The sequence below is a fragment of the Ceratotherium simum genome, chromosome 9, assembly GCF_057802395.1.
Source record: "Ceratotherium simum simum isolate JZ-2026a chromosome 9, ASM5780239v1, whole genome shotgun sequence".
In the NCBI taxonomy this organism is placed as follows: domain Eukaryota; kingdom Metazoa; phylum Chordata; class Mammalia; order Perissodactyla; family Rhinocerotidae; genus Ceratotherium; species Ceratotherium simum.
Window position 1 is genome coordinate 45,706,999 of NC_141908.1, and position 25,258 is coordinate 45,732,256.

The window sequence follows — 25,258 nt, forward strand, 5'->3', positions numbered from 1 at the left end:
GGGAAAGGCAATTCTGTTGGTAACCATTTCTACTTTCATATTGAAGAAAATATAATGTAGGCCTTTACCACAAGATTATAGTTTTCTCAGTAGAGTAGGTGGACTGTATGGACTATTTCTTAGACTTCAGTATGACCTGTTAGTATTGGAGAGGGGAGACAAGGAAGTCAAGAGTCCAATCTCCAATCAAGTCTCAAGACAATCTGGACTTTTTTTGAAACCTTTATAAGACACTGTTGACCTTCTTAAGTTAATATTTCCCTCCCTATTTGTGATAAACCAGGAGTTTTGTTTTTTAGAGATCCATTTGGTATGTCAGATTTTTCCTACTGACCATGCTTTATTTGTGGCAGAGTGTTGGATTGCTATGGATTTATGTAATTAATGTCAGCACTGGACGTTGATAGTAACAGATGGGACATGATCATTTTTCATATAGCTGTCACATGTAAACTGTGCTCTTCTATGGCATAATTCACCTTTGAACTTAAAGAAACATTGTGTGCAATTTTATAATTTATTTCCCTCCCACTCTATAATTGTGTGGAGTATCTGTAGTTAAAATATAAACTCTTACTAAGAGTGAACATATGCATAATTTCTATTTTGTTTCTTATTGCCAAGCATTTCTTGTCTGCCTTTCTTTTTGCGGTAATGATAACCAGTAGGTCAGAAATCCTCTAACTATCATGTCCTTACAGCTAATTCAAAGTCCCTTGTGAAAAGAGACATGAAAGAAATTGGGTAGTCTAGGAAAGACTTAAAAAAAACACTTATATGGAAAACAATAAGTGAAAAGAATGAATCTTACTAATGAAATAATAGGATAATAGAAGTTGATAATAGGATGAAAAAACATGGGTACAGGGAAAGGAGAAATAACTTCTGTGGAGGGAGCAGATCAGTCTTCTTAGATGTGCTTCCCTTTGTAAACAATGAATAGGGTCACATAACATAAGATAGCGTTTAAAGCTTCTAGGTATTTTACAGATGTTTATAGACGTTATTGAGAAAAATCATTCTTTGGCTGAAAAGAAAATTAAAAACATACTTATTAGTAAGGAAATGTAAAAAATATATAGGTACAAAACTTTGGAGAGAAAAAGATGAAACTAATAATGTTTAAATGATGAAATTAGTATTTTTTCTATGAATAGTCATAGAAATCCAACTCAAGCCAGCTTAAGCGAAAAAAGAATATTGATTAGATTATATAAGTAATATTGATGTGTAGCTTTAGGTATGGCAGATCCAAGGGCTCAAAATGTGTTATGATAACTAAATGTTTCTCCGTATCTCGGCCCAGGTTCCTCCAGTATGGTGGGAAGATGCCCACTGTAGCTCCAATCTTATATTCAATATTTTTAGCAACACCAATTGAAAATGCACCTCTTTCCCAATGATTGTAAAAGAAAGAGGTGGCTGTCAATGGACCTAAACCCATGGTTTCCTGCCCATCTTTAAACCATTCTCTCTGGTCGGAGATATGGAATACACTCATTGGCTAGGCCTGGGTCGTGGTTTTGCCTGACGAACATTTCTCAGAGATAATCAGGATGCTGTCAACAGAAGAAGGAGAAATAGATACTGATCAAGCAAATACAAGTGTTCACTAGAGTGAGGTTATAAAAGTAGACTAGTAATAAGCAGGAAGTGATTCCTTGTGCTCAATGCTACTATGCTTAAGAATCAAAGTAAACTGCATGATCGCAGTGGCAATGTAGCCATTTAGACCATTGTTAAATGATTGTTAAGATACTTAGTGAAAACCAGGTTTTTGTAAATATGGTGCTGTTCAGATTTCTTGAGACAGACATAAGAGTGAAAATCAGAGAATGAATCATACATTTCTTTCAGCTTGATTTGTTTGATTTATTCATGAAGACCATTATAAAATATGCAAAGGGAAGGAGAGAAGCTGCTGCTTGTACTATAATTAAACAGACCTACTAGCAAGATTGATTTTATTTTCCTCTGTGGTAAGATTTGCATCAGGGTGTGGTCACTAGTGGGTATATTTTTACGGGGTATATTTTTGGCTTCAAAGGATCTCAATGTAGGTGTGTATTTAATTGCTTTCTATTGGATTGTTAAGTGAAATTAGCTTCTGCAGAAGAGTCTAGCAAAAATTTCAGTTCTAGGTGTCAGAAATGGGACAAAACAATGTTGAGGGGGTACTTCTGACTATCTTAAGGCGTGGGTAAAGTAGAAGAAAATGACAGAAAATGAGAGAGGAGAAAATGAAAATGAAGGAAGAGAGAAAAAGGGAAAGCAAAACAAAAGAGATGAACCCAACAGACAGTTCCAGAACACCACCAGTAGTTACCACACGAGCCCTTGATTGATTCCACCTGTCCAATGACTTATCCTTAGGTAAGTCAGCAACTGTGAAAAAGTAAGTCAAGTCTCATATTTTGCAGGATGCCAGCTCTAATTCTGTTCATCTGTTTTTTGTTTCCTTTTTTGTTATTCATAGTCTTTATTGAGCATCCGCGGCTCCCTTTTTTCTCCAAGACGCAACAGTAGGGCGAGCCTTTTCAGCTTCAGAGGTCGAGCAAAGGATATTGGCTCTGAGAATGATTTTGCTGATGACGAGCACAGCACCTTTGAAGACAATGACAGTCGAAGAGACTCTTTGTTTGTACCACACAGACATGGAGAGCGGCGCCACAGCAACGTCAGCCAGGCCAGCCGCGCCTCCAGGGTGCTCCCCATTCTGCCCATGAACGGGAAGATGCACAGCGCTGTGGATTGCAACGGAGTGGTCTCCCTGGTCGGAGGCCCTTCTGCCCTCACATCTCCTGCTGGGCAGCTCCTGCCAGAGGTGAGGCCAATGGAAACTGCAGCTGTTGGGGAGGGAGCTGAGGCTGGTGGGAGTGTTTTTCGATTTCTGCATCTACAAATTTTGCTGAGTCTATTGTTCAAAGGCCAAGGATTGGTTCAGTCAAGCTATGAACTTGTTTTGTCAAATTGCTCCATTCAGACTTTTCTACAAATTAATTAAAAACATAGGTTGGGTGTTGTAGAATATACTAATTAGAAGTATTCCTTCGTCGCTATTACTACAGTAACACAACTTGCCAAAAAGCACAGCAACAACTTATCACGCATAATGTTTAATATAATCAAATTAAATATAAGAAATGATATGAAAACTCATCTTAGGGAGCTCGTTATTACTGTTCATTTAAAAGGAGAATTTGATACTTCCTCTTGAAGTAGATACTCTTACTAACTATATCTCAATCCTGCAGTGCAGTATTCTTTCTCTTTGCAGGTCAGAGTGCTGTAACATTTTTAGCACCCACTCAAATGACCCCGGCCATTGTACGTTTGTATGGTAAAGAAATCACTCAAAGTACCTGATAAATCATGTGTTGTAATTTTTAGAGCAGATTTCAATTTTTATATACTGTCATGAATTCTTTTTGTAACAAAACTGACCCTAAATCAAGCATATGGGAAAGGATTTCAACTAAATACCAGACACTTACAGGGATATATTATTGACATTTCCTTTGTAAAACATAAAGTGCTTTTTAACTTCGGTATTAAGTAAGATTTCATTTACCAACGTAAAAATATTCTAGCAATGTTGTTTGCTTGTATTTTATAATTTGCTGAATCTTGTTACGATCTTCTTTGTATGATTTTTGTTTTTTACGCAATTCCATTTATTACAGTTGGACAAAGTCTTTAAGCCACATTAAAATCGTATGGAGTCAGCTTTCAGTCAACTAATAAAGGAGGTTCTTACCTTGGATTATAGAACTAGCCATTGGTCTTCTTCACTTTTTTCACATGGCCTCTCCCTAATCACTTTTTCCCAGAGAAATCTCCAAGTATCCTGGAGTCAAATCAAATCATGAAAAAAGTGGAACTTGGTAGTGAAGGAACCAGGAAGAATGCAGAGGGAATGTCAACTTCTCTTAAAAAATAGTTATAGCTAACTATGTACCAGACACTGTCCAGAACACTTTACATGTGTTAATTCATTTAATCCTCACAACGACCCTTTTTCATAGTTACTAATATTATCCCCATTTTATAGAGGAGGAAACTGAGGCCTGTGCATGGTGGAGTTAAGATTTGACCCCAGGTATGCTGGCTACTAAACCTATGTTTTATCCATATTGCAATATTGCCTCCCATCGAATTTTTTTTTTTAACTTTCTTAAATGGAAAAGAAGAGATGGCTAAGGAAACAAACACTTTCATTTTAACCCAGTGTTTCTCAAAATATACTTCACCCTCAGACTACTTATATCAGAATTCCCTGGAGTGGATTGCTTCTTAAAAGTAGAGATTCTTCATTTCCCCCTCCCCCAACCCCTGGCAACCACCATTCTACTCTCTGCTTCTATGAGTTTGATGATCAAAGAGTGCAAAGTTTCAATTATGTAAGATAAATAAGTTGTGGAGATCTACTACATAGCATAATGCCTAGAGCTAACAATACTGTATTGTATACCTAAAATTTGCTGAGAGGGTAGATCTTATGTTAAGTATTCTTACCACAAATAACAACAACAATGATAATAATAAAAGTGGGGGAAGGAAACTTTGGAAGGTGATAGAAATATCTATGGCCTTGATGGTGGTAATAGTTCATGGGTGTATACTTATCCCCAAACTCTTCGAATTTTATGCATTAGATATATACACCTTTTACATGTCAATCATTTCTCAATAAAGTGGTTTAAAGAAAAAGTGGATATTCCTGGGCCGATCCAGACTTACTCAGACCAAAGGCTGAGGAGAACAAGGTCAGGGAATCTTCTTTGACAGGCATCCCACATGGTTCCTACTCATAATAAAGTATGAGCATCACTGATCTTGATAAATGTTAATGAAGCAGACAAAAACAAATCCACAATTTGTTTGCAAAAGTACAAAGATAGTGTCAGTCTGCAAATAATTAGCATTTATCAGTAATTACCATAAAACTCAAGTCCTATCAGAGAAGGTGGGATAAGTCTCTGAAGAGATTGGGGCAGATTGGGGCAAATTGGGGCCAGTTTGAAGCAAAGCGTGGTGTGATCCCTTCATTTCCTGCTCCCCCCTATCCAGCCTTCACTCTTGCAGGCAGGTTCTGTGAAGCAAGGCACTGCACTGTGGGGCAACGTGAGCTGAAGGTGCAGACAGAAGTTGGCTTTGAGAGACTGCAGAGGGGACATGAGAGGAGAAAATACAGCTGCAGGCAAATGACGCCCTCCAAAATACACAATATCCTGGACTTTACATGTAAATTCAATTGAAGCAATTTACCTTAAGAAAGAATTTCCTCGTTAATATCACTGGAGGTTTGGAATCTGTCATTAAAGATGAGACAGATCTGTGGTAAAGTTCACATGCTCCACTTTGGCGGCATGGGGTTCACAGGTTCGGATCCTGGCGCAGACCTATGCGCCACTTATCAAGCCATGCTGTGGCAGGCGTCCCACATATAAAATAGAGGGAGGTGGGCACAGCTGTTAGCTCAGGGCCAATCTTCCTCAGGAAGAAGAGGAGGATTGGCAATGGATGTTAGCTCAGAGTTCCTCTTCTTCACAAACACATACACACAAAAAAATTAGACAGATCTAAGATTGCACATATAGTTCTATATAGAGCAGAAGGCACTAGATGGCCTTTAAATGACCCTATTTTTTCCTTAAAACTTTGCCTCTCTCTGACCAGGCAAAATATTTTAAACTCTGAGAGATAATTATCACATTAAGGACAATCGTATCAATTGAGTGAAAACTTTGCTTTTGAATATGAATGCATTAGAGATATGAAGGTTAATATAAATGATGTTACTCATATCACAATAAGGTCAAAGTAGATGAACAGGACTCATATTGCTATTTTAGAGACAGAGAAGATCCTCAGAGAACTAAAAGTGAATTCTTTTTATTTTTAGCACTCTGACCTGCATTTGAAATGCTTGAGTGTGGCCCTTTTTTCTATGATAATTAATTTCATTGTTTGATCATCTAAAGTAGGCATAAATTTTTACCCATGTTGAAATCCTGGTGAGTTTATTTTGGGATGGGAAAGTAGCAAATCATGATATCGTTGTTAAAAAGCAAAGACCCCCAAATTGGTGTTATCACCTTAAATTAGAGTTTCAATGCCAAGGATGGGTTGTTTTGTTGATGGAGTTGTTTTGTAAATGTAAGACAAAGTTATAGATTTGTTCTGATATTTAGTTTTATTATTGAGGATGTTGGGAAATGTTACCTGTCTATAATAAGAAAAAGAATTTTACAAGCGGAATTCACGTTTTAGGGAACTATTACTGATACATGTTAGAGAAACCTTAAGAATTATTTTTATACATTAAACCACATGAATATATGTCTATAAAGATCTAATAACTCAACCTGAGAGTAAATTAAGGAAAATATGTTGCAGTCTGAAGTCCTAGGTAAGATCGGTTGAAATGCTGAAAGGTTATCTATCCGATAGTAGGCATGGTCCCTCCAGCCCAAAGCTCCAAGATGGAGGAATTAGAAAAGTCCATCATGACTACAAACCCGGGCATCCCTGAAAGCTGAGAATCTGATGGGCTTTCAAACACTTCCCAAGAATGATGATTCCTGCAATGTCTTAATGAGCTGTTCACATCTGAGAAAGCATGGTAAACATTTAAAGTAGCACATATTATAGGAATGTTTGGGGTTTTTTGCCCTTAAGAATAATAGTTATTTCATCTAAAATTTTATTTTTAGGGCACGACTACTGAAACAGAAATAAGAAAGAGACGGTCCAGTTCTTATCATGTTTCCATGGATTTATTGGAAGATCCTACAGCAAGACAAAGAGCAATGAGTATGGCTAGTATTTTGACCAACACCATGGAAGGTACGTCAAAAGTCTTACAGTATAGCTAGTTGGTGGGGCTTTGGTAATGATGAGAAAAAAATACTCCCATAAATTCCAAGAAAATTCTTCCTGACTTGATACCACATCACCATTACATCTTTTACAAAATAAAAGTAAAATCTATGTGCAACACATGGATTCTACTATCTTGTATAGATTTTTACATTTAGCCTCCAGGAAGCTACTGCAAATTCAAAGTATACTTGGAATACTACTTTTGTAGATTAAATTCTAAACTGTTGAAGCTTGTCGTGTGCATGACATTGACAGGGGTGTAATCATAAATGTTTATTTTGATAATGAAACTAACCCATTAGAATTGTATTAACTACTTGAGACACAAGTTATGAATTCTTTGACTTAACCAGAAATATAAATGAAAAATGTGAATTAGAGTTTGATATTAACCTTTTTAAAGCAATGTTTTCAAAATTTTGTAGAACTACTTTTGCCTCTCTCTGACCAGAGTATTAAAATATATCAGCTTTCCCTTTCGTTGCAGATTGTATCTGAGTAGTTAACATATTGTTTAGAGGTCTGGATCTTATAATGCGAAAATAAAGACTTTGGGGACAGCTTAATCTGTGATCAATTCTTGTCTCTGCCATGAGTTAAATGTGTTAGTTCATGACTCTAAACTTCATTTTCTTCATCAGTAAAATGTCAATAATGATGTTTAGGCATAATATTGTTGTAAGGATTAAATGAGGCATCAAATATAAAGCACCTGGCATGTAGAAGGCAATCAATAAATATTATCGCTTTCAGTTGTTTTATTTTTGTTGTTTCTGTTAATTCACGTTTGTGCCTTTCCATACTGTAAGTGAATTCAAACATCAATTATCAATTTCAACTACTTGGAAAATACTTTCATGTAAAATATATTCTGTCCTCCTCCCTTGCCCTCCCTTCCCCTTCACTCCCCTTCTCTCTTATAACCTCTCCCTTTTTGCCCTTGTGTGTGAATAGATGTGTCAAAGGAAAATGTAAGATGGAGAATGAGAGAGAGCATGTACACATGCTTTTATTATTGTTAGTCAGAGTTTCTCTTGATTTGGATAGATTCTTGGAATAATTCTTTTCCAGTCTGAATGCAAAGATCCTGTGATACTAACACCAGTACCGAAAGCCTAAAAGTCACAGCCAGAAAAAAATCACAGTGTAGATGGCTGTATGTATTACAGCCATGTCAGTGTTTCAAGACCCAGTTTTCCTAATGTCCTAATACAGTATCAGAAATCCTTTCACTGATTTCTATGGAATATTAAACTCAGTCCGTTCTTCCCCAACCTCGCCTGCATTAGCTTGCACTCCCTCTTCCCCCCCAGCTGCCAGTAGCTTGCTCCTCCCTATCCCTCCAGGTAAATCTTTTGAAGATTCTCTGGTCTTCTGCTCCTTGCCATAGCAAAACCACTGAGAGGAAGCTGCCAGTGGTTCTGCTACCGATGTCAGCAGCATGTCTGCTCCCTAAAGCAAGAAGTAGAGATGGAGACAGGGTAAGTCCAAATCAACAGTCCTACTTTGCACTTCCGATAGCATTAAGTTTGAGCTAATGTAAAAAATTACTTAAAAAACATCAACCCACTACAGGATTGGACTTGTCCACTAATTAGGATACGGAGTTCAAAATGAGTGCACTCACATCGCCCTCCATGGAAATGTGTCTCATGGAGTTGCTTAGGATGAAAAGGATGTCCTAAGAATAGGTGCAATTTAGGAAGCAGAAGATTGAGTGTTTGGTTTTAATATCTGAAGAGCTTTTGACTGTATATTTTTGTGAGGGACAATGGCTAAGTTTTCATTCTGCTTTTCATTATTTGTATAGAAAGAAAAGTTTACTTTTCTTGGTTCAATTATATCTATACACGTTGAATGTGGCATTGATCAAGGCTGGCTATTAACAAGACAGCACACACATGCAACCGGAGCTGTCTTTAATAGAGTCCTTTTTTTTGTTCCTGATCATGGTGGAAAGGTTTCTTAAGTTGACATAATCTGTTTATTTGGGGATCTTTTCTTCTAAGTCTAATCATGGTTTCGTTCGCTTTCCCTTTTTATGAACCAAGCTTGCTGATCCAGCTGGCAACTTTTGTTTTCCTTCTTTTGAACTACAGCCAAGTCTCCATTGTCCAGGGTAATGAATAGCCTCCTGCTTGGTGAAACTGTAGGAGATGAGCAAAATAAATTGTTTGCTTTTCAAGTTTTTTAAATGCAAAAATCACACAGACGTGTTTCCTGGTTACACCCTCTGGGAGGATAGTGGGAGAGTGAGTTATAAGCACCTGAGGAAGTGAGCAGAGCCAGCAAAAGATCTAACCTCAGCTGTAAATGCTTCTCAGTGTGGATAACCCACACAGGAATAATGGAGGGATGGCTGTAGTTCTCTCCTGAGTGCTCTGTTCTGTTTCAAAGTGTAAGATTCTCTTTTATTTTATTTTTGTTTGGCATGAATAACTGAATGATTTTATTTTAGAACTTGAACAACTTTGCTCCACTTTTTCCTGGTGTCAGGATGAGCAACACTGGCTGAATTTCCCCTTTTGAACTTTTCTCTGATTTGTTTTTTTCCTACGCAATTCCTGTTTGCTTCTCTTTATCTACTAAATGACAAGCAGCATTTTAAAAATACTTGTTCTGACTGTGCACAGGCAAAGAGAGATTTTTTGGGTTTCTTTTTTGTTATTTATTGTAAATGATAATATCTTTTTGTCTTCAGTATAAATATGAGGTTATTTGGGAGTCTTAAAAGCATCTATAAAATGGCTAGTGCATAATAATTATATTTATATTTTTCCTCTAATGTACAACTCAACTATTCTTTATTGTTTGCAAAATTACATATTAAGAGAAATGGAAATAAACTGTGCACTGAAGAACTTCAGTATCTAAAGAGACAGTTAAAGAATCTACCTCTCATGGAATTCTGTTAAAAATAATCAGGAAATCAATTTAAGGAAGTGGTAAACTTTATAGCATTAGTTAGTAGTGAATGTTTATTAGCAGAACAAAAAATCATTACCTCTGGTCGTGTTTGTCCATTCCGTATGCTGTTTCCTCCCTCATAAAGTTTGGTTCCTAGTAAATTGTAACAGATTTGGAGGGATATTCCAGTTACCACAGTGCTAATACTAAAGTGAGTGACCCAAGTCAGTTATGCCATGGATGAAAAAAAAAATCTTTTCTTCTATTTTAGAGCTGATACTGATGGTCTCATATTTGGCAGAGCAGATAATAAGTTGTGCAGCAATGATATTGGCAGAAAACAACAAGTTCTGCATCCTTTTCCTACTCAAGAGTTGAGATCATTTTACCAAAGGAAGATAGTAGATAATTTCCCATTTCCTAATTCCCCCAAATTCTTTGCCAGTGTTTACCAAGTTCAGTATTTTGAGTATCATCTTAAAGATCTGTACATTTCTGTCTTCTCTTATTTTTTTAGTTGAAATTCTTCTTGAAATCATTGTACTTTTTTCTTAAGTAAATATATTTTAATATGAAATTTTATATCATAGATTTGTGATGATTGTTTTACTTTTTAATACATTAAAATAAATGCATACCATAAAAATTTATGAATTCTACATATATTCCATCTAAAATTCTCTTGTATTTTACTAGTAGTACGTAAGTCCCATTTTATGAAACATTGATTTATGCGAACACTGCAGACCCCAGTTTCTAGGGTGGATATTTCCTCTTCCTTTGTGGCCTCTGGTTAAATTAAGAAATGTAGAGAAAAGGAATCTTCTGGGGTTTAATATACGAGTCTATGTCTAATGAGGCTTAACTAGAAACTTTTTGACTAAGACTGGTGACACTGACAAAACTATCTCATTAAAAGACCCGAAAAACATATCTCATCCAAAAAACTGAGATTCTACATGACTGATAAAGGTTTTTAGAACGTCTCCTGAGAGGAGTTCTTTGGTAATTTATATGAGTCTGGCTTTATCTGGAACATGGATGAGCTAAGTATAATTAACGCAAGTCCTACCCATTAGTTTCTGATAGCTTTGAAGATAGTTATCAGACAGTTTAATGTTGCAGAGAGAATCTTGGAAACTATGTTTGGCTAAGATAAATTTGGGAACTTTACTAGCCTTTCTGTGTCCATGCTTTCTATGACAGCCAACCCATTAAAAGTTTTGTTTTCCTGCTTCACAATCAGATTAAACCATAATGCCTTTTAACAACTTTCGATTTTTTGAAAATCACTTTCAATTTAAACCAAAGGCTGCTTAATAGGAAGAAAGCAGTTTTTATGAATATTCTAACTTTTTTCTTCCAGAACTTGAAGAATCCAGACAGAAATGCCCACCCTGCTGGTATAAATTTGCTAACATGTGTTTAATTTGGGACTGCTGTAAACCATGGTTGAAGGTGAAACATCTCGTCAACCTGGTCGTGATGGACCCATTTGTGGACCTGGCCATCACCATCTGCATTGTCTTAAACACGCTCTTCATGGCCATGGAGCACTATCCCATGACGGAGCAGTTCAGCAGTGTATTGTCAGTCGGGAACCTGGTAAGGCTCGCTGAGGGTTTCCCTTCCCATTGAGAGAGTTCATGATTGCCTTAATAAATTTCACATATCACTCTCAAATTAAATATGAATTAATTGGCCATGTATACCTGGACAGCAAAAGTTTAGCATTCCTTTTTTAACAACAAAAATATATTGCTGCAATAAGCAGTGCAAAAGATTCAAAGATTTTATTTGCAGTTTGATTTAGAATTAAATTTAGCTTGCCCATTCATTAGAAAGATGATTATGAATTATGGAGGACATTGGTCTATAATAACAAAATCCTGATGCATTCCTCAGGTATTTAGAATAGATTCTTTAGGACATATCTACATTTGCCAAACAAAATGTACAATATACCAAGCCAGATAATTTTGAAATATCATTTGTAAATACCTAAAGATGGATTCTTTGGGGAGGAAAACATAGTGTTTATTATTTCTGTTTGAATTTCTCCTGTAAATTTAGGAATCTATAAATGATGATTTTTTGCATACATTTTCACTTAAAAATTTGTATTAATATTCACGGAATATGTGGTAGAGTGATAGAAATGAAAGTGAAGTGGGCTTATACAGAGAAACAAAATGAATAAATTCAGGCAACAAAAATACATTGATACCAATATAAGAGACTTATTAAGTTCTTATGTACCTCCCAACTTGATGAATGAACATGTAAACCGATTGTATTATAGACAGTAAGCAATATATTCTAAAGTATAATGCACAATATTTTTAGGCTCTGAAGTAAGCACTATTTTTTAAATTATATTACAGATAGGTCTTAACTGAATCCAGTGATAAAGTTAACATATGCTGACCACTTACTTTGTACCAGTCACTGTACTAAATGGTTTACATGAAATTCTTCTCTCTAGGTTCCCACAAAGTCAGTTCTAAGGTAGATACTATGATTGTCTATATTTTACAGTTGGGGAAACTACCCACGAGAAGTTGGCAGGACAATGGAAGGTCTGAGCACTATATCAAACACTCTGAAAACTATTTCAGAGACTATTGTTAGCTGTGGTCAGAAATCACAGAACTTTAGCGTAGGAAAGGACAATAGCATTACCTAGTCCAAATTTTTACCTGTATAGGAATCTCTTCAACATTGTCTTTAAAAAATGAGCAAGGGATGAAAGGAAGCTTTATGGAAGTGGATATTAGGAAATAACTCAAATGGGCTTAAGCAAAAATAAAGAGAATTCATTACTGTAATAACTAGAGTCCGTTTGGGCATGGCTCCAAGTTTTAACCTGGCCAGATTCAGGTTCTCAATCAAGGTCACTGAAAGTCAGCTTCTTCTTCTACTTCTTCCCAATATATTTCTTTTGTCTCTGGCTGAGCGTTCTATTGATGGCAACATTCTACCAACTTTTATCCTACCAACATCGCTCCCTGAGCAGAAGAGTTGTGCTTCCAAACTAGTAGCTTTAACAAAGGCCTAAGAATTGAATATCATTGGCCTCGTTGGAGTTACATGACCATTTCTAAGCCAGTCAGTTACTCTGGTTCTAGGGTTAGAATGCCCTACTTGACCAAACAAGAACCATATCTTATCATTGGTGACAGAGTAAATGAGTAGAATTATGAAGGAAAAAATTAGGTCTGCCATTACCAGAAGAAGAGAGAATGGATGCTGGAAAGACATAAACAGCAAATGGAAAATTCAAAGTGGGAGTTGTCTTATGTGTTAAGGAAGGTGAGATTTGTATTTGAGGTGAATCATGGAATAGTAGAAAATATATAGACAGGATACATATTCTTTTTCAAGGACATATGGAACATTTCTGAGGATAAACTATATGTTAAGTCATAAAACAAGCCTCAATAAATTTAAAAATGTTGAAATTAGACAAAGTACTTTTTCTGACAAAAATGGAATAAAATAATAAATCAATAACAGAAATAAATTTGAGAAATTTACATATATGTGAAAATTTAAAAACATACTCCTAAATAACCAATGGGTTAAAAAAGAAATCAGAAGAGAAATTAAAAAATACTTTGAGATGAATAAAAATGAAAACATACCAAATTGAAACTTGTGGAGTGCAGCTAACACAGTGCTTAGAGGGAAATTTATACTGTAAATGCCTCTAGTAAAAAAAGAAGAAATATGTCAAATCCATAATCTATGCTTCCCCCTTAAGAAACTAGAAAAAGAAGAACAAATTAAACCCTAAGCTAGCAGAAGAAAAGAAATAAAGAGTAGAGTGGAAATGAATGAAATGGAAAATAGGAAAACATTGGGGAAAATCAACAAACCCAAAAGCTGTCTTTGAAAAATCAGTAGAAATGACAAATCTTTAGCTAGATTTACCAAGAAAACAAGAGAGAAGACTCAAATTACTAAAATCAAGAATGAAGAGAGGACATTGGTATAGACCTTATAGAAATAAAAAGGAGTATAAGGAATATTATGAACAATTGTATGCTAACAAATTAGATAACCTAGATGAAATGGAAAAACTCCTAGAAAGTAACAAACTACTGAAACTGAATCAAGAAGAAATAGAAAATCTGAAAAAACCTATAACAAGTAAAAATTGAATTAATAATCAAAAAATGTTCCCACTAAGGAAAGCCTAAGCGTAGATTAGTCTCACTGGTGAATACTACCAAATTTTTAAAGAATTAACACCAATCCTTCGCAATCTATTCCAAAAAACTAGAATAAAAGGGAATACCTCCCAACAGAGTTTGGAATTTGAAGCCAATCAAGACAGAGAAATTGGACAAACACGTTGGGCTTTCCTTTGAAACCCCACATGGGCTACAATTTAGGATTAAAGACTATATCAGAGAACCAGAAGATTCAACTAGGACAAAGAGCAAACCAAAGTATCCCTGCTTTAATTAAGTATAAAACCAAGCAACTGTAACTTCCAGATGGCCAACCTATAATGTAACTGCCTCCTAGAACAAAAATCAGTACTCTTCAGAGGAAAATAATTGAATCAAAATTCTCATTCACATAAAAAATTACATGATATGTGAAGAAATAGGAAAATGTGACTCATAGTTGAGAGAAAAAGCAATCAATAGAATTAGATCTGAAGATGATTGAGTTGCTAGAATTAACATAAAAGGACTTTAGAGAAGCTGTTATAAATATGTTTAACAATTTAAAGGAAAAAATGGTCATAAAGAGTAAACAGAGAATGTGAGCAGGGAAAAGGAAAACTATAAGAAAGAATCATCTATACATTTAACTGAAAAGTACAAATTCTAAAATGAAAAATTTGTTGCATGGGTTTAAAAGAGAATTGCAGATGTCAGAGAAAGGGTTGTTAAAATTGGAGCAAATCAATAGAAATTATCCAATTTGAACAGCAGAGAAAAACTACAAGGAAAAATGAACAGAATCTCCCTAATTTGCAGAATAATATCAAGTGGTCTAATATTTGCATAAGAGAGACCAAAAGGAGAAAAGAGAGAGAATGGAACAAAACAAATATTTGAAGAAATAATGGCCAAAAATTTCTCAAAATTTCTGAAAAAAATATTAACGTAGACACCTTAATATCAAATTATAAAATTTCAGTGAACATCAATAAGGATAAATATAAAGTAAACTACATTGGGCACATCTTAGTCAAGCTGCTGAAAACAAAAGAAACTTTTGGAAGCAGCCAGAAGAAAAATACTATATACAAGGGACTAACATCTCATCAGAAACAATTCAGTCCGTAAGGAAGTGGCCTGATGAAAGAGAAAAAAATAAAAAGTTAACCCATTATTCTACATGAAACTATCTATCAAAAGCTGATGTGGGGGCTGGCCTGGTGGCGTAGCGGTTAAGTGCGCGTGCTCAGCTGCAGCGGCCTGGGGTTCTCGGGTTTGCATCCTGGGCGCTCACCGACACACCGCTTGTCAAGCCATGCTGTGGCGGCGTCTCATGTAAAGTAGAGGAAGATGGGCACGGACGTTAGCCCTGGGCCAATCTTCCTCAGCAAAAAGAGGAGGATCAGCGTCAGGTGTTAGCGTGGGGCTGATCTTCCTCACCAAAAAAAAAAAAAGCTGATGTGAAATAAAGACTTTTAAACAAAAACTGAGAGAAGTTGTTGCACCAGAATTATCCTACAAGAAATGCTAAAGAAAGTTCTTTAGTTTTTTCCTTCAGAAAGGAAAGTACATATCAGATGAAAGTTTGGATCTGGGAATGATGGTCACTAGAAATGAATAAATGTGGGTAAATGGAAAAGACTGTATATTTTTCCTTATCTTAATTTCTTTAAAAGACGACTGATTGTTTAAAGCAAGGGTTTAGAGCATATCTAAGTGTAAAATATATGAAAAGATTAGCACGTGTGACTGGAGTGGCAAAGATTTCTTGGAAAAGAGGCAAAAAGTGCTATACATAATCTAAATATCCATAGAATATTCAAACAATGAAATTCTACCAAAGAATAAACTGGTAACATGTGCGTGGGTGAATTTCAACTTGAAGTATTCAAGACATATTTGGAAAAGTCATTAAGACTCTCAGGTTTCTAGGCTGGCCACCGAGGTAGAGAGTGATTCCACTTTGGCAAATATCAGAGGAGAAGCAATGTTGTGCAGAGAAAGTGGTAAGGTGAATTTTGGACCTGTTGAATTTGAGGTACCTGTGAGATAGTCATCCAGTGGAGGTGTTGAATAGGCAGGTGGGTATGTAGTTCTGGAGTTCAGGAGGTATGCCTGAATGGACAAATAGATCTCAAAATGTAAACTTATTGCAAAAGGAAAATTAGAGTAAGAAGGTCCAGAACAAAGAGAAAAAATCCAATACTGAATAATTTGTTAGAGGAAGAAAAGCAACTTAGAAGTATCCAGGGAGATGTGGATCACTGAAGCCAGGAACAGAAAATATTTTAAGGAACAAGGAAGAGAAAACAATGTGAAAAACTCCTAAAGAGGCAAGCAAGATAACTACTAAAAATTTCAATTGAATTTAACACTAGTGATGTTGGTTATGTTGGTGAATTTGGTTAAAGTAGTTTGTGTTGACTGGTGGGTTGTGGAGTAAGTTGAAGAAATGGAGCTAAAGAGTATAGACAAATATACAGCTTCTTAAAGAAGTTGGGCTATGAGGAGAGGATAGATGGTGGTAGCTAACAGGGGAAGTAGCATGCAAGGAGAGTTTCTTTGATGACGCTGGTGGGAGTTTTAAGGTGGAGAAGAACTGAGTATTTGCTGCTTCCTGTAAAATCCCAATAAGAAGCAGTCAGTAGCAGCAAGAGGTTGAATTGACAGATTAATTGAGAAAGTGAATTCTTTGAGAAGTCCAAAGGAGAAACATAACACAGTTGGAGAAATTAGAGGAACACAGGGACACTTCTTTCATTTTTAAATAAGAAGGAAAAAGCAAAGCCATGGGTATGGATGTAAGTAGTTTGGTAGTTGGAAACTGAAAAAGTTCAGGTTGGCTGACTTCCATTACCTCTGAGACACAGAAGTACTGAGACTGGAGGATTTTGAAGATATGTGGAGGAGAGAGAAAGTTTGAAATAGTTGAAGAGAAAACGGAGAATAAAGAATGCCACTTCTCTTTGGCCAGGAAAATAAACTTTTTTTTTTTTAGCATTCTTACTATCTCTAGGGCTAGTGGTGACCATGTTTATTACAGCCTATATGAAGCCTTCTTAGCACCAGCCTTGCCTGCAGGGCCATGAGAGGGGACCAACTATTAGGCAGAGCCAAGCAATTGACCACAATGAATTAGCTGAACCTTTCACGTAAAAATATAAAAATAAGAATATTAATTTTATAGTCTTAATTCATATACTCTTCATCACTTGATAAATCTCAAATATAGTAAACAAATATTGATTTGAATACAAACCATTTGAGGGTACTAATTTGCTGGACCTAAACCAATTTTTAAAATTCAGAATTTAATTGTGATTTGTTGGGAGTAAATTAAATTGCTCAATAATTATTTCTATTTTCAAGAATATTCATTCGTGTAATAAACAACATTTCTCATTTAGGTCTTCACTGGGATCTTCACAGCAGAAATGTTTCTCAAGATAATTGCCATGGATCCTTATTATTACTTTCAAGAAGGCTGGAATATTTTTGATGGTTTCATCGTGAGCCTTAGTTTAATGGAACTCGGTTTGGCAAACGTGGAAGGATTGTCAGTTCTCCGATCATTTCGGCTGGTAAATTAACTGGAGTTTCCATGATATTTTTGTAGTTAATTAGTCTTCACTCTTATCTAGTAATAATTACAAGGTTTACCATAGTTATAATATTATTTGAATACATTTCTAAGACAAATCAGATTGCCCCACAACCGATGGTAATTTCTTCTTCATCATAGCTTTAGTGGATAAATTAAGTTTATTCAAATGAACAGCCAACAGTTCTCTCCTTAGTAATTGTATGGCAGAGTTAATGAAGAGGGAGAGAGAAGGAATCAGAGATAAACCCAAATCACAATTAAACCACACGATATTCATCTTTCAGTTATGTGGGGTTTGCTTCACCATGCATAAGGCTTGGTTGGGACTTAGGATGGGCTCACCTTTCTATCAGAGGCTCAGGAATTATGGAGTTGCCCACTTTGCCCCCATAAAAGCCAAAACTCGGGACTGGGTAGAGTGTACAAGAGAAGAGAACAGAGTTCCTCACACATCTGCCTCTTCAGCCACTTTCTGAGAAGAGTTACCTGTGTTATATTTTGTTAATTTTGAAGAAAGGGTCTTTTCATTTGACCTTTATATTTCATAAGTTTATGGATCTTTTAAAATTGAGACAAAATATCACTTGATTCATTTCCATTGCAAGTTTGATATATTTTATTGTGCTATTACTTTGAGTTGCTGGGAAGAAGGATCTGGCCACCCATTTCAAAAAAAATTGGCCATGAAAACCCCGTGAACAGCAGTGGAGCATGGTCTGATATAGCGCCAGAAGATGAGAGGATGGCGCGAAGAGACCAGGCTGAGTTCCACTCTGCTGTACACAGGGTCGCTAGGAGTCGGAATTGACTTATTGGCACTCACAACAACAAAAACTTTGAGTTGCCTGGAACTTTTTGTGATTTATTTTCAAATAACAGAGGTTGTATATAGTTACTAAAGACAGGTTCCTATGAGTAACTTATCTTAATGGTAACTAGTCTCAAGACTTTGTTGTGAAGTCTGTTTTAAATTTCCCTTACCACTTTCATAGTTCACATGTGATTTGAGGTCCTTAGAGCTGTGGTTTCCTTCCGGGCTTCATGGATAGCTATGGCTCTAATTTGAAACTAGAAGGATGCAAAAAACAGAACAAAAATTAGAAGTGATTGTATAACAAGTAAATACGGGCCACTACTTTAAAACAGTGTTGAGTAAATCTTCCTGATGATGTGCTGCATTTTGGGAAAATAGGAAGCATAATATCATTAGCGTCTTGCTTAGTGTGTCAGGCTCTTTTGCAATAATCATTCTTGGGGAATAAATTAAATATTTTGGTGCTTATATTCACTCGTTTGCGTCACTTAGATGCCATTAAATAACGCATTACTCTTAGCCTGACATTTACCGAAGCATCAGAAATAAAATACTGCTGCTGTTTAACGGTAAGTGGTACTTTAGAGGCCTCTATGAGCTAGTACAACCGACGGGTGAAGCACAGTGGTGGAGAGCCGTTTACACACTGTAGTGAGCTGATTAAGTCGCTGAAGACTTAAAGGTTGACAAAATGCAGCTTTTACTCAAGTCCAAGTATTTTTTCTTTGAATATAACAAATCTTTAAAATACAGCCTAATGTTACAGCAAGCTAAAGTTATAGCAGGATTAAAACAATCTAAAGATTTAAAGAAATTAGTTGGTTTTCCTCTTGTACCTTCTATAATTTGTGTTAATTTTATTTACACTTGTGCATTTCAGCGTGATATTTCAAGTACACTGAAAAATATATCCACTTTGGGCTTTTGAATAATGACAGCCTCTACTTCTCTGAAACAGTCTTTGCTAATTAATCAGCATTAATCTTACTTATCTCAATTCCTTACAGAAAAACAAGAATTATATTGCAGGTGCTTCTGTAGGATTCTGGAAATTTTGGTGTATCTTTTTATTAAAATGCCAATAAATAACTATGTAATTATTTTATTTACAATATAGACTATTTCAGAATGAAAAATATCCCCATGGTATTAATTAAATTGATACATTTGCTGGATAATACTTTGGCATACAAATAATCCATCACTCTACAATTGCAGCACTGTAGATTTTCCCTGTAAATAAATGTATGGATTCTTTAGAAGGCAGGGCAGTAACAGCCTTCTTGCTTTTGTTTTCAGCTTCGAGTTTTCAAGTTGGCAAAATCTTGGCCAACTCTGAACATGCTGATAAAGATCATTGGTAACTCAGTGGGGGCTCTGGGCAACCTCACCTTGGTGTTGGCCATCATCGTCTTCATTTTTGCCGTAGTTGGTATGCAGCTCTTTGGTAAGAGCTACAAAGAATGTGTCTGCAAGATTTCCAATGATTGTGAGCTCCCCCGCTGGCACATGCATGACTTCTTCCACTCCTTCCTGATTGTGTTCCGTGTGCTGTGTGGAGAGTGGATAGAGACCATGTGGGACTGTATGGAGGTCGCTGGCCAAACCATGTGCCTTACTGTCTTCATGATGGTCATGGTGATTGGAAACTTAGTGGTATGTAGTAAAAACATTTGCCTCTTTTTCAGTAAAAGATAATATTGCCATATAAAAGTATGTTCAACTGAGGAGTGTTTTGTATTTTTTTTTTTTTTGTATCAAGACCATTTCTAATTCTCAATTATTCATGATTGCAGAAGCTAGGTATAGCATAGACTGTTGAAATCCACATAAACTCCTTATTAAATTTTTTTAATCATTTATTTTTTTCCAGTTTATTGAGATATAATTAATACGTAACATGAACTCTTAAAATGCCTTTTGAGCCAAAGTTGTTTTTCATCGCTAATACCTCTTACTAGTCCACGGAGAGAACTATTTCTGGCTTTTATCTTTCAGTTCTTGTAATAAAGCATGAAAGTGTTACTAAGTCAGTCACTCATTTTATTTATAAGTGCTAACAATACTATCACTTGAAAATGTTTCAAATTTTGGTTTCCTACAAATTGGAGTTTAAAAAAAATTAGTGATCATCTCAGTCCATTAAGAGCACGTGGGGTCTTTGGTGCCCAGAAACTACAATTTGAGCAAGTAACATTGGCTCAAGAATCACTTACTATCATTTCTATGTAAAATGAACCATGCCCAACAACTCTGTACTGAGTCCTAGACGCATGAGAAAGATAATAGGAAGATATATGGCACAAGGATATGACATTTACTCAGACGAGAGTAGAAATAGGATGTACCTAATGTGTCAAAAAGTGTGAAAACAGAGTGCCATATGTCAAGTTCGTAAAATGGAAACATTGCTTTACGATGGCAAGGATGATCAGGAAAGGCTTTGTCAAGGAGTTTGGACCTGAAATTTATTTTTTTCCTGAAATTTCTTTTTTTTTTGGGGGGGGGGGTGAGGGAGATTGGCCCTGAGCCAACAATCGTTGCCAGTCTTCCTCTTTTTTTGCTTGAGGAACATTGTCGCTGAGCCAATATCTGTGCCAATCTTCCTCCACTTTGTATACGGGATGCCGCTACAGCATGGCTTGATGAGTGGTGTGTAGATCCATGCCCGGGATCTGAACCCGAGAACCCCGGGCCGCCGAAGTGGAGTATGTGAACTCAATCACTATGCCACAGGGCCGGCCCCATGGACCTGAAATATTTTTAATTGAGATGTAAGATTTAGCTTGGTAGGAAGAAAGGTAGACCATCCCAAACCAGGGAACAGTGGATCCAGTGGTTGGGAAACAGAAGACAATGGACTCTGTGGGATGGGTCAAGCTCTTACGCTTTAAATATAAAGTAATTATACTGAGTTGCTTGATTAGGTCCCAATCCAGTGAAATAGAACAAGGACTGACATAACCAATATTTTGAAGTATGTAATTTATGGACTTAATTTCCTTTCACATAAAAGTAACCTCCAATTCCCCAAATGAAGAGAAAAGGGAGAGGAAAAAAAAGACAAAAGGTAATCATTTTATTTCTTTTCATTCCTAGATGTTAGCCTCCTCAGTATTGGGTTAGATAATTTGAACCTATTCTTAAAGTAACAAGAAACATGAACAGTGTACAATCCAGAAATATGAACAATGGCTTAAAACAACAAATTTATTATCTCATAGTTTCTGTGGGTCAGAAATATGGGAGCAGCTTAGCTGGGTCATTCTGGCTCAGGCTTTATCATAAGGTTGCTGTCAAGATATTGGCCAGGACTGCAATTATCTTGACTGAGGCTGGAGGATCAGCTTCCAAGAAGGCTCATTCTCTTGGCTGTTGGCAGGAGGTCCCAGTTCTTTGTTGGCTATTGGTACAAGGCCTTGGTTCCTCTCCAAATGGACCTCTCCATAGGGTTGTTGAGTATCTTCATAACATGGCAGCTGACTTCTGCTAGAGCGAGTGATACGAGAGAGAGGGCAAGGAGAAAGCCCTCTTCATGTGCTCATCGTAAAGTCACACACTGCTGCTTCTGCCATATTCAGTTCATTAGAAGATAGTCACTAAGAAGAGCTAATACTTAAGAAGAAGGAATTAGGCTTTAACTTTTGAAGGGAGGAGTGCCAAATAATTTGCAGATATATTTTAAAGCCACCACAATCCCCAATACAACTTGCTTGCTTTCAGAAAAGTACAAGATTGCATAGAACAGAGAGAAATGGTTACATAGAACAGAAACAAAGAAAGTTATAGGTTGTACGGTAAATTTTATTTGATTTCATATTTATATTTGGCATACATTGGAAGAAGAGAAGAAAAGGCAGAGAACAGAATCCTTTATGACAACAATAAAGGAGCATATCAGACTACAACTGGGAATTCATAGTGGGAGTAGTAGAAAGTAAGTTGGGGCCAGAAAACTGTGCAGAGTTTAATTTATGAAAAGGCTGACTGTGCATAACAAAATTGGATTTTTTCTGTAGGCAATTCAAAGCTACAGATGGCTTTTTATCAGGAAAGTGACAATAAGCAAGTGGCATTTCAGTAAAATTTAAATTTATGTAGCAGGAAAATGCAGAGTAGATTTAAAAAGAAAGAAACTCAACATATTACATATCATCTATTAGTTTCCTGAAATAAGACATATATCTCTAATATGTAATTGTCCAGAGGATTCAAATGGAAAAGAGAATTTCAGGAAGTATCTATAACTATGGATGACATTTAATGTTAATTTGGATGGCTATGTTTGTGTAAAACGATATATTCTGTAAAATAATCATTTCCATCTACTGGCATAAATTTAAATTCTTACCTATAAGAAAAAAAATTAAAGACTCTGCTTTCTTTTTTTTAGTATCAATTAAAAAATTCCTCCTTTTGTAATATTCTGGATATATGTCTGGAATAGCTAAGGTAGTAATACTGTCTGCCACATTTGTCACTATTAAGGAAATCTGTTCATATCACATTTGTTTAAATAAGACTGAATGAACTTGATGCACTGCCTCCTACAATTCTTCCTTCTCATCCTCACCACAGAGGGAAAGGTCTCCCAAAGAGAAGCTGACATAACCCCTTCTCGACACACATCATTTTCATATGGTGCTCCACCACAAGAGGTGTGAGTAATCACTGCCGTGCCTGGTCCACAGGCAAGATAGAAGTGGGGCCGTAGACTGCTTTTCTGAGGCCAAGATTTTTTATGAGCCATTTTTGGTTTCCTGACACTATGGCCAGAGATCCTTTTATAGGTTCAAGGCAGGTACTACAGAAAGAGAATGTGACTTTTTGAAAAGTACTACTTCTAGAAGTAGCCGATCCAGTCTCCTCGCTCTCAAAGTGAGGGTGGGACATTAGCACACAGGAAGGTTGTGCGAGTTTTGGGTTCTCATAAATTAGTAATCAGGTTGGAGAAAGTCTTGATATAGGCAAGATAGGCAATTTTGGACACAAAATGTAAATTATGGTAAATTTTTTATTCCAAAAGACAAATTTGGGGGACATGTGAAAGAGTAGTTTCAATGAGTTAACAGTCTGTTCATGAACACTTGTGAAACAGGATTCAGGTTTCAGTCCCTGAGTGAGCTTGTTGAACTGTATTTCCTTAAGTTACCATTGATCACACCAAGTACCTTGGTCAGCTGTTATGGAGATACCATTTGGTAAGAAAGGAGGTCTAGATAGCGTGGCTTACACAAATATTTCTAAAAAAATAAGGTAAATCGAAAGATAGTATTGCAGGGGGAAGGTTAGAGCATAATAACATATAATAGCTAAACTTTCTCAAGGGTTTACTATGTGCCACTGTATGAGAGCCACATAAGTTGTTTCATTGAATCCTTACAACTATCTTGTAAGCTAAGCACTGGGAAAATTATTATACTTATATTACAGATGAGGAAACTGAGGCCCAGATTGGTTTTGCTACTTGTCTATAGCCGTGTGGTAACTGACAGAAACTTGACTCCTATGCAGCACTCTAATCCAATGAGAAAGAGGAGTGGGCCGTATAGATACAGCAAAAATGACCCATTCACAAATAGAGTACTTGCCCCCATGCTTTGAAGAAGAAATATAGATTGATTCTCACTCTAGGAGGGTTAGTTGATGTATATCAAGAAAAATTTCCTAATAGACAAGGACAGTGCATTAATAACCCTTAAGAAATCAAATTTAGACCACTATTTTGGCACCAAAATTCAATTTTATTGTGGATAAACCCCCAAATTTAACATTTTTTTCCTCTCTTTCACCTATTTTTTATCCAAGTAATAAATTCGAAGGCAAATCACAATAAAATATAACTTTACTGGTAAATTCCAGAAGGAAAGGAGCAGGTCTTGCTATGAATACCAGCAACGATGGTATAGCAATTGAGAGATGTGTCAGTATAGACTCACAAAATTATGTGCAATCCTTATTGGATCTTATGTGTTTTTCCCTTTCTTACCACTATTGGTTAGACTAAGTTGTAACTAGTTAGACAAAGGAGCTCTAAGCCTCATTAGCTTATTGGAAAGATGAGAATGTAGCAAGAACATAGTATCCTTTTCATTGGAGTTTTACTTAAAATCTTCCTAGGATTCCTCTCCTGTACCTTTTACATATCCTTCTTTTGTTCTGTATGCTTGACTAATCAGGGACTCATGAACATTGTTAATCAAACCGTGAAATAATTTATAGTGCCCAAGGGAGTGCCTGATTCCTTAGTAAATTACCTCTTTTTGAGAACACAGAGGGTTTACAGTCACTAAATTTTTTACTCACTCATACCAGTGGGGCCTATTTTTAGAGACCCAAGTTGCAGACTAATTTGTGATCTTATTCATGGCAATACCTTGACTCTACAACTTTTAACTAATATTAACATCATTATTATTGTATAATAACCATTTCTTTATAGTATTTCTAACCACTGTATAAATCTAGTGATGATGATTTTCTGAACCGAAAAGTAAAAAATCTGGACTTTTGATCTAGCAATAGGTATACTTTTCCTAATATGGCAAGTTATCTCCATGCAAAAATTGGTACAAATACATAAAAATCAAATCATATTTAAATATATTGCAATAATCTTTGGTTTTAAAAATAAAATTTTAATAAATTATCAGTGTCCTGGAAAATCTGGGTTATATGGGCAAAATACTTAGCATCCCAAATAAAACTTGTTTTTTTCTTTTTCACTGTAGAGTTATCTAGATAACTAAGATTTCTCTTTTGGAACTTACCTCAATATAGAAACATCATGTGACAATGGTTTTAGTAATTTTGCAATGACTAAAAAGGAAATAGTGTTAACAGTATTGTTTGATATTGGCCAGGTATTTA

General features: G+C 36.0%; 1 protein-coding gene across 12 annotated transcripts in view; it reads left to right on the top strand.

Moving 5' to 3' along the window:
• Window positions 1-25,258, top strand: part of SCN2A (sodium voltage-gated channel alpha subunit 2) — an 81,871-nt gene that overhangs the window by 21,739 nt on the left and 34,874 nt on the right. For 6 of the 12 annotated variants that reach the window (XM_004428245.3, XM_087435325.1, XM_087435323.1 and 3 more), the window contains exons 11-15: window positions 2,477-2,824; window positions 6,717-6,849; window positions 11,159-11,397; window positions 17,378-17,551; window positions 19,688-20,044. In XM_004428245.3, the coding sequence (XP_004428302.2) occupies window positions 2,477-2,824; window positions 6,717-6,849; window positions 11,159-11,397; window positions 17,378-17,551; window positions 19,688-20,044 (1,251 nt within the window). Of the gene's footprint in view, window positions 1-2,476; window positions 2,879-6,716; window positions 6,850-11,158; window positions 11,398-17,377; window positions 17,552-19,687; window positions 20,045-25,258 lie in introns of all 12 variants that reach the window. The other 6 variants (XM_087435319.1, XM_087435318.1, XM_087435320.1 and 3 more) reach the window with 3 other exon arrangements.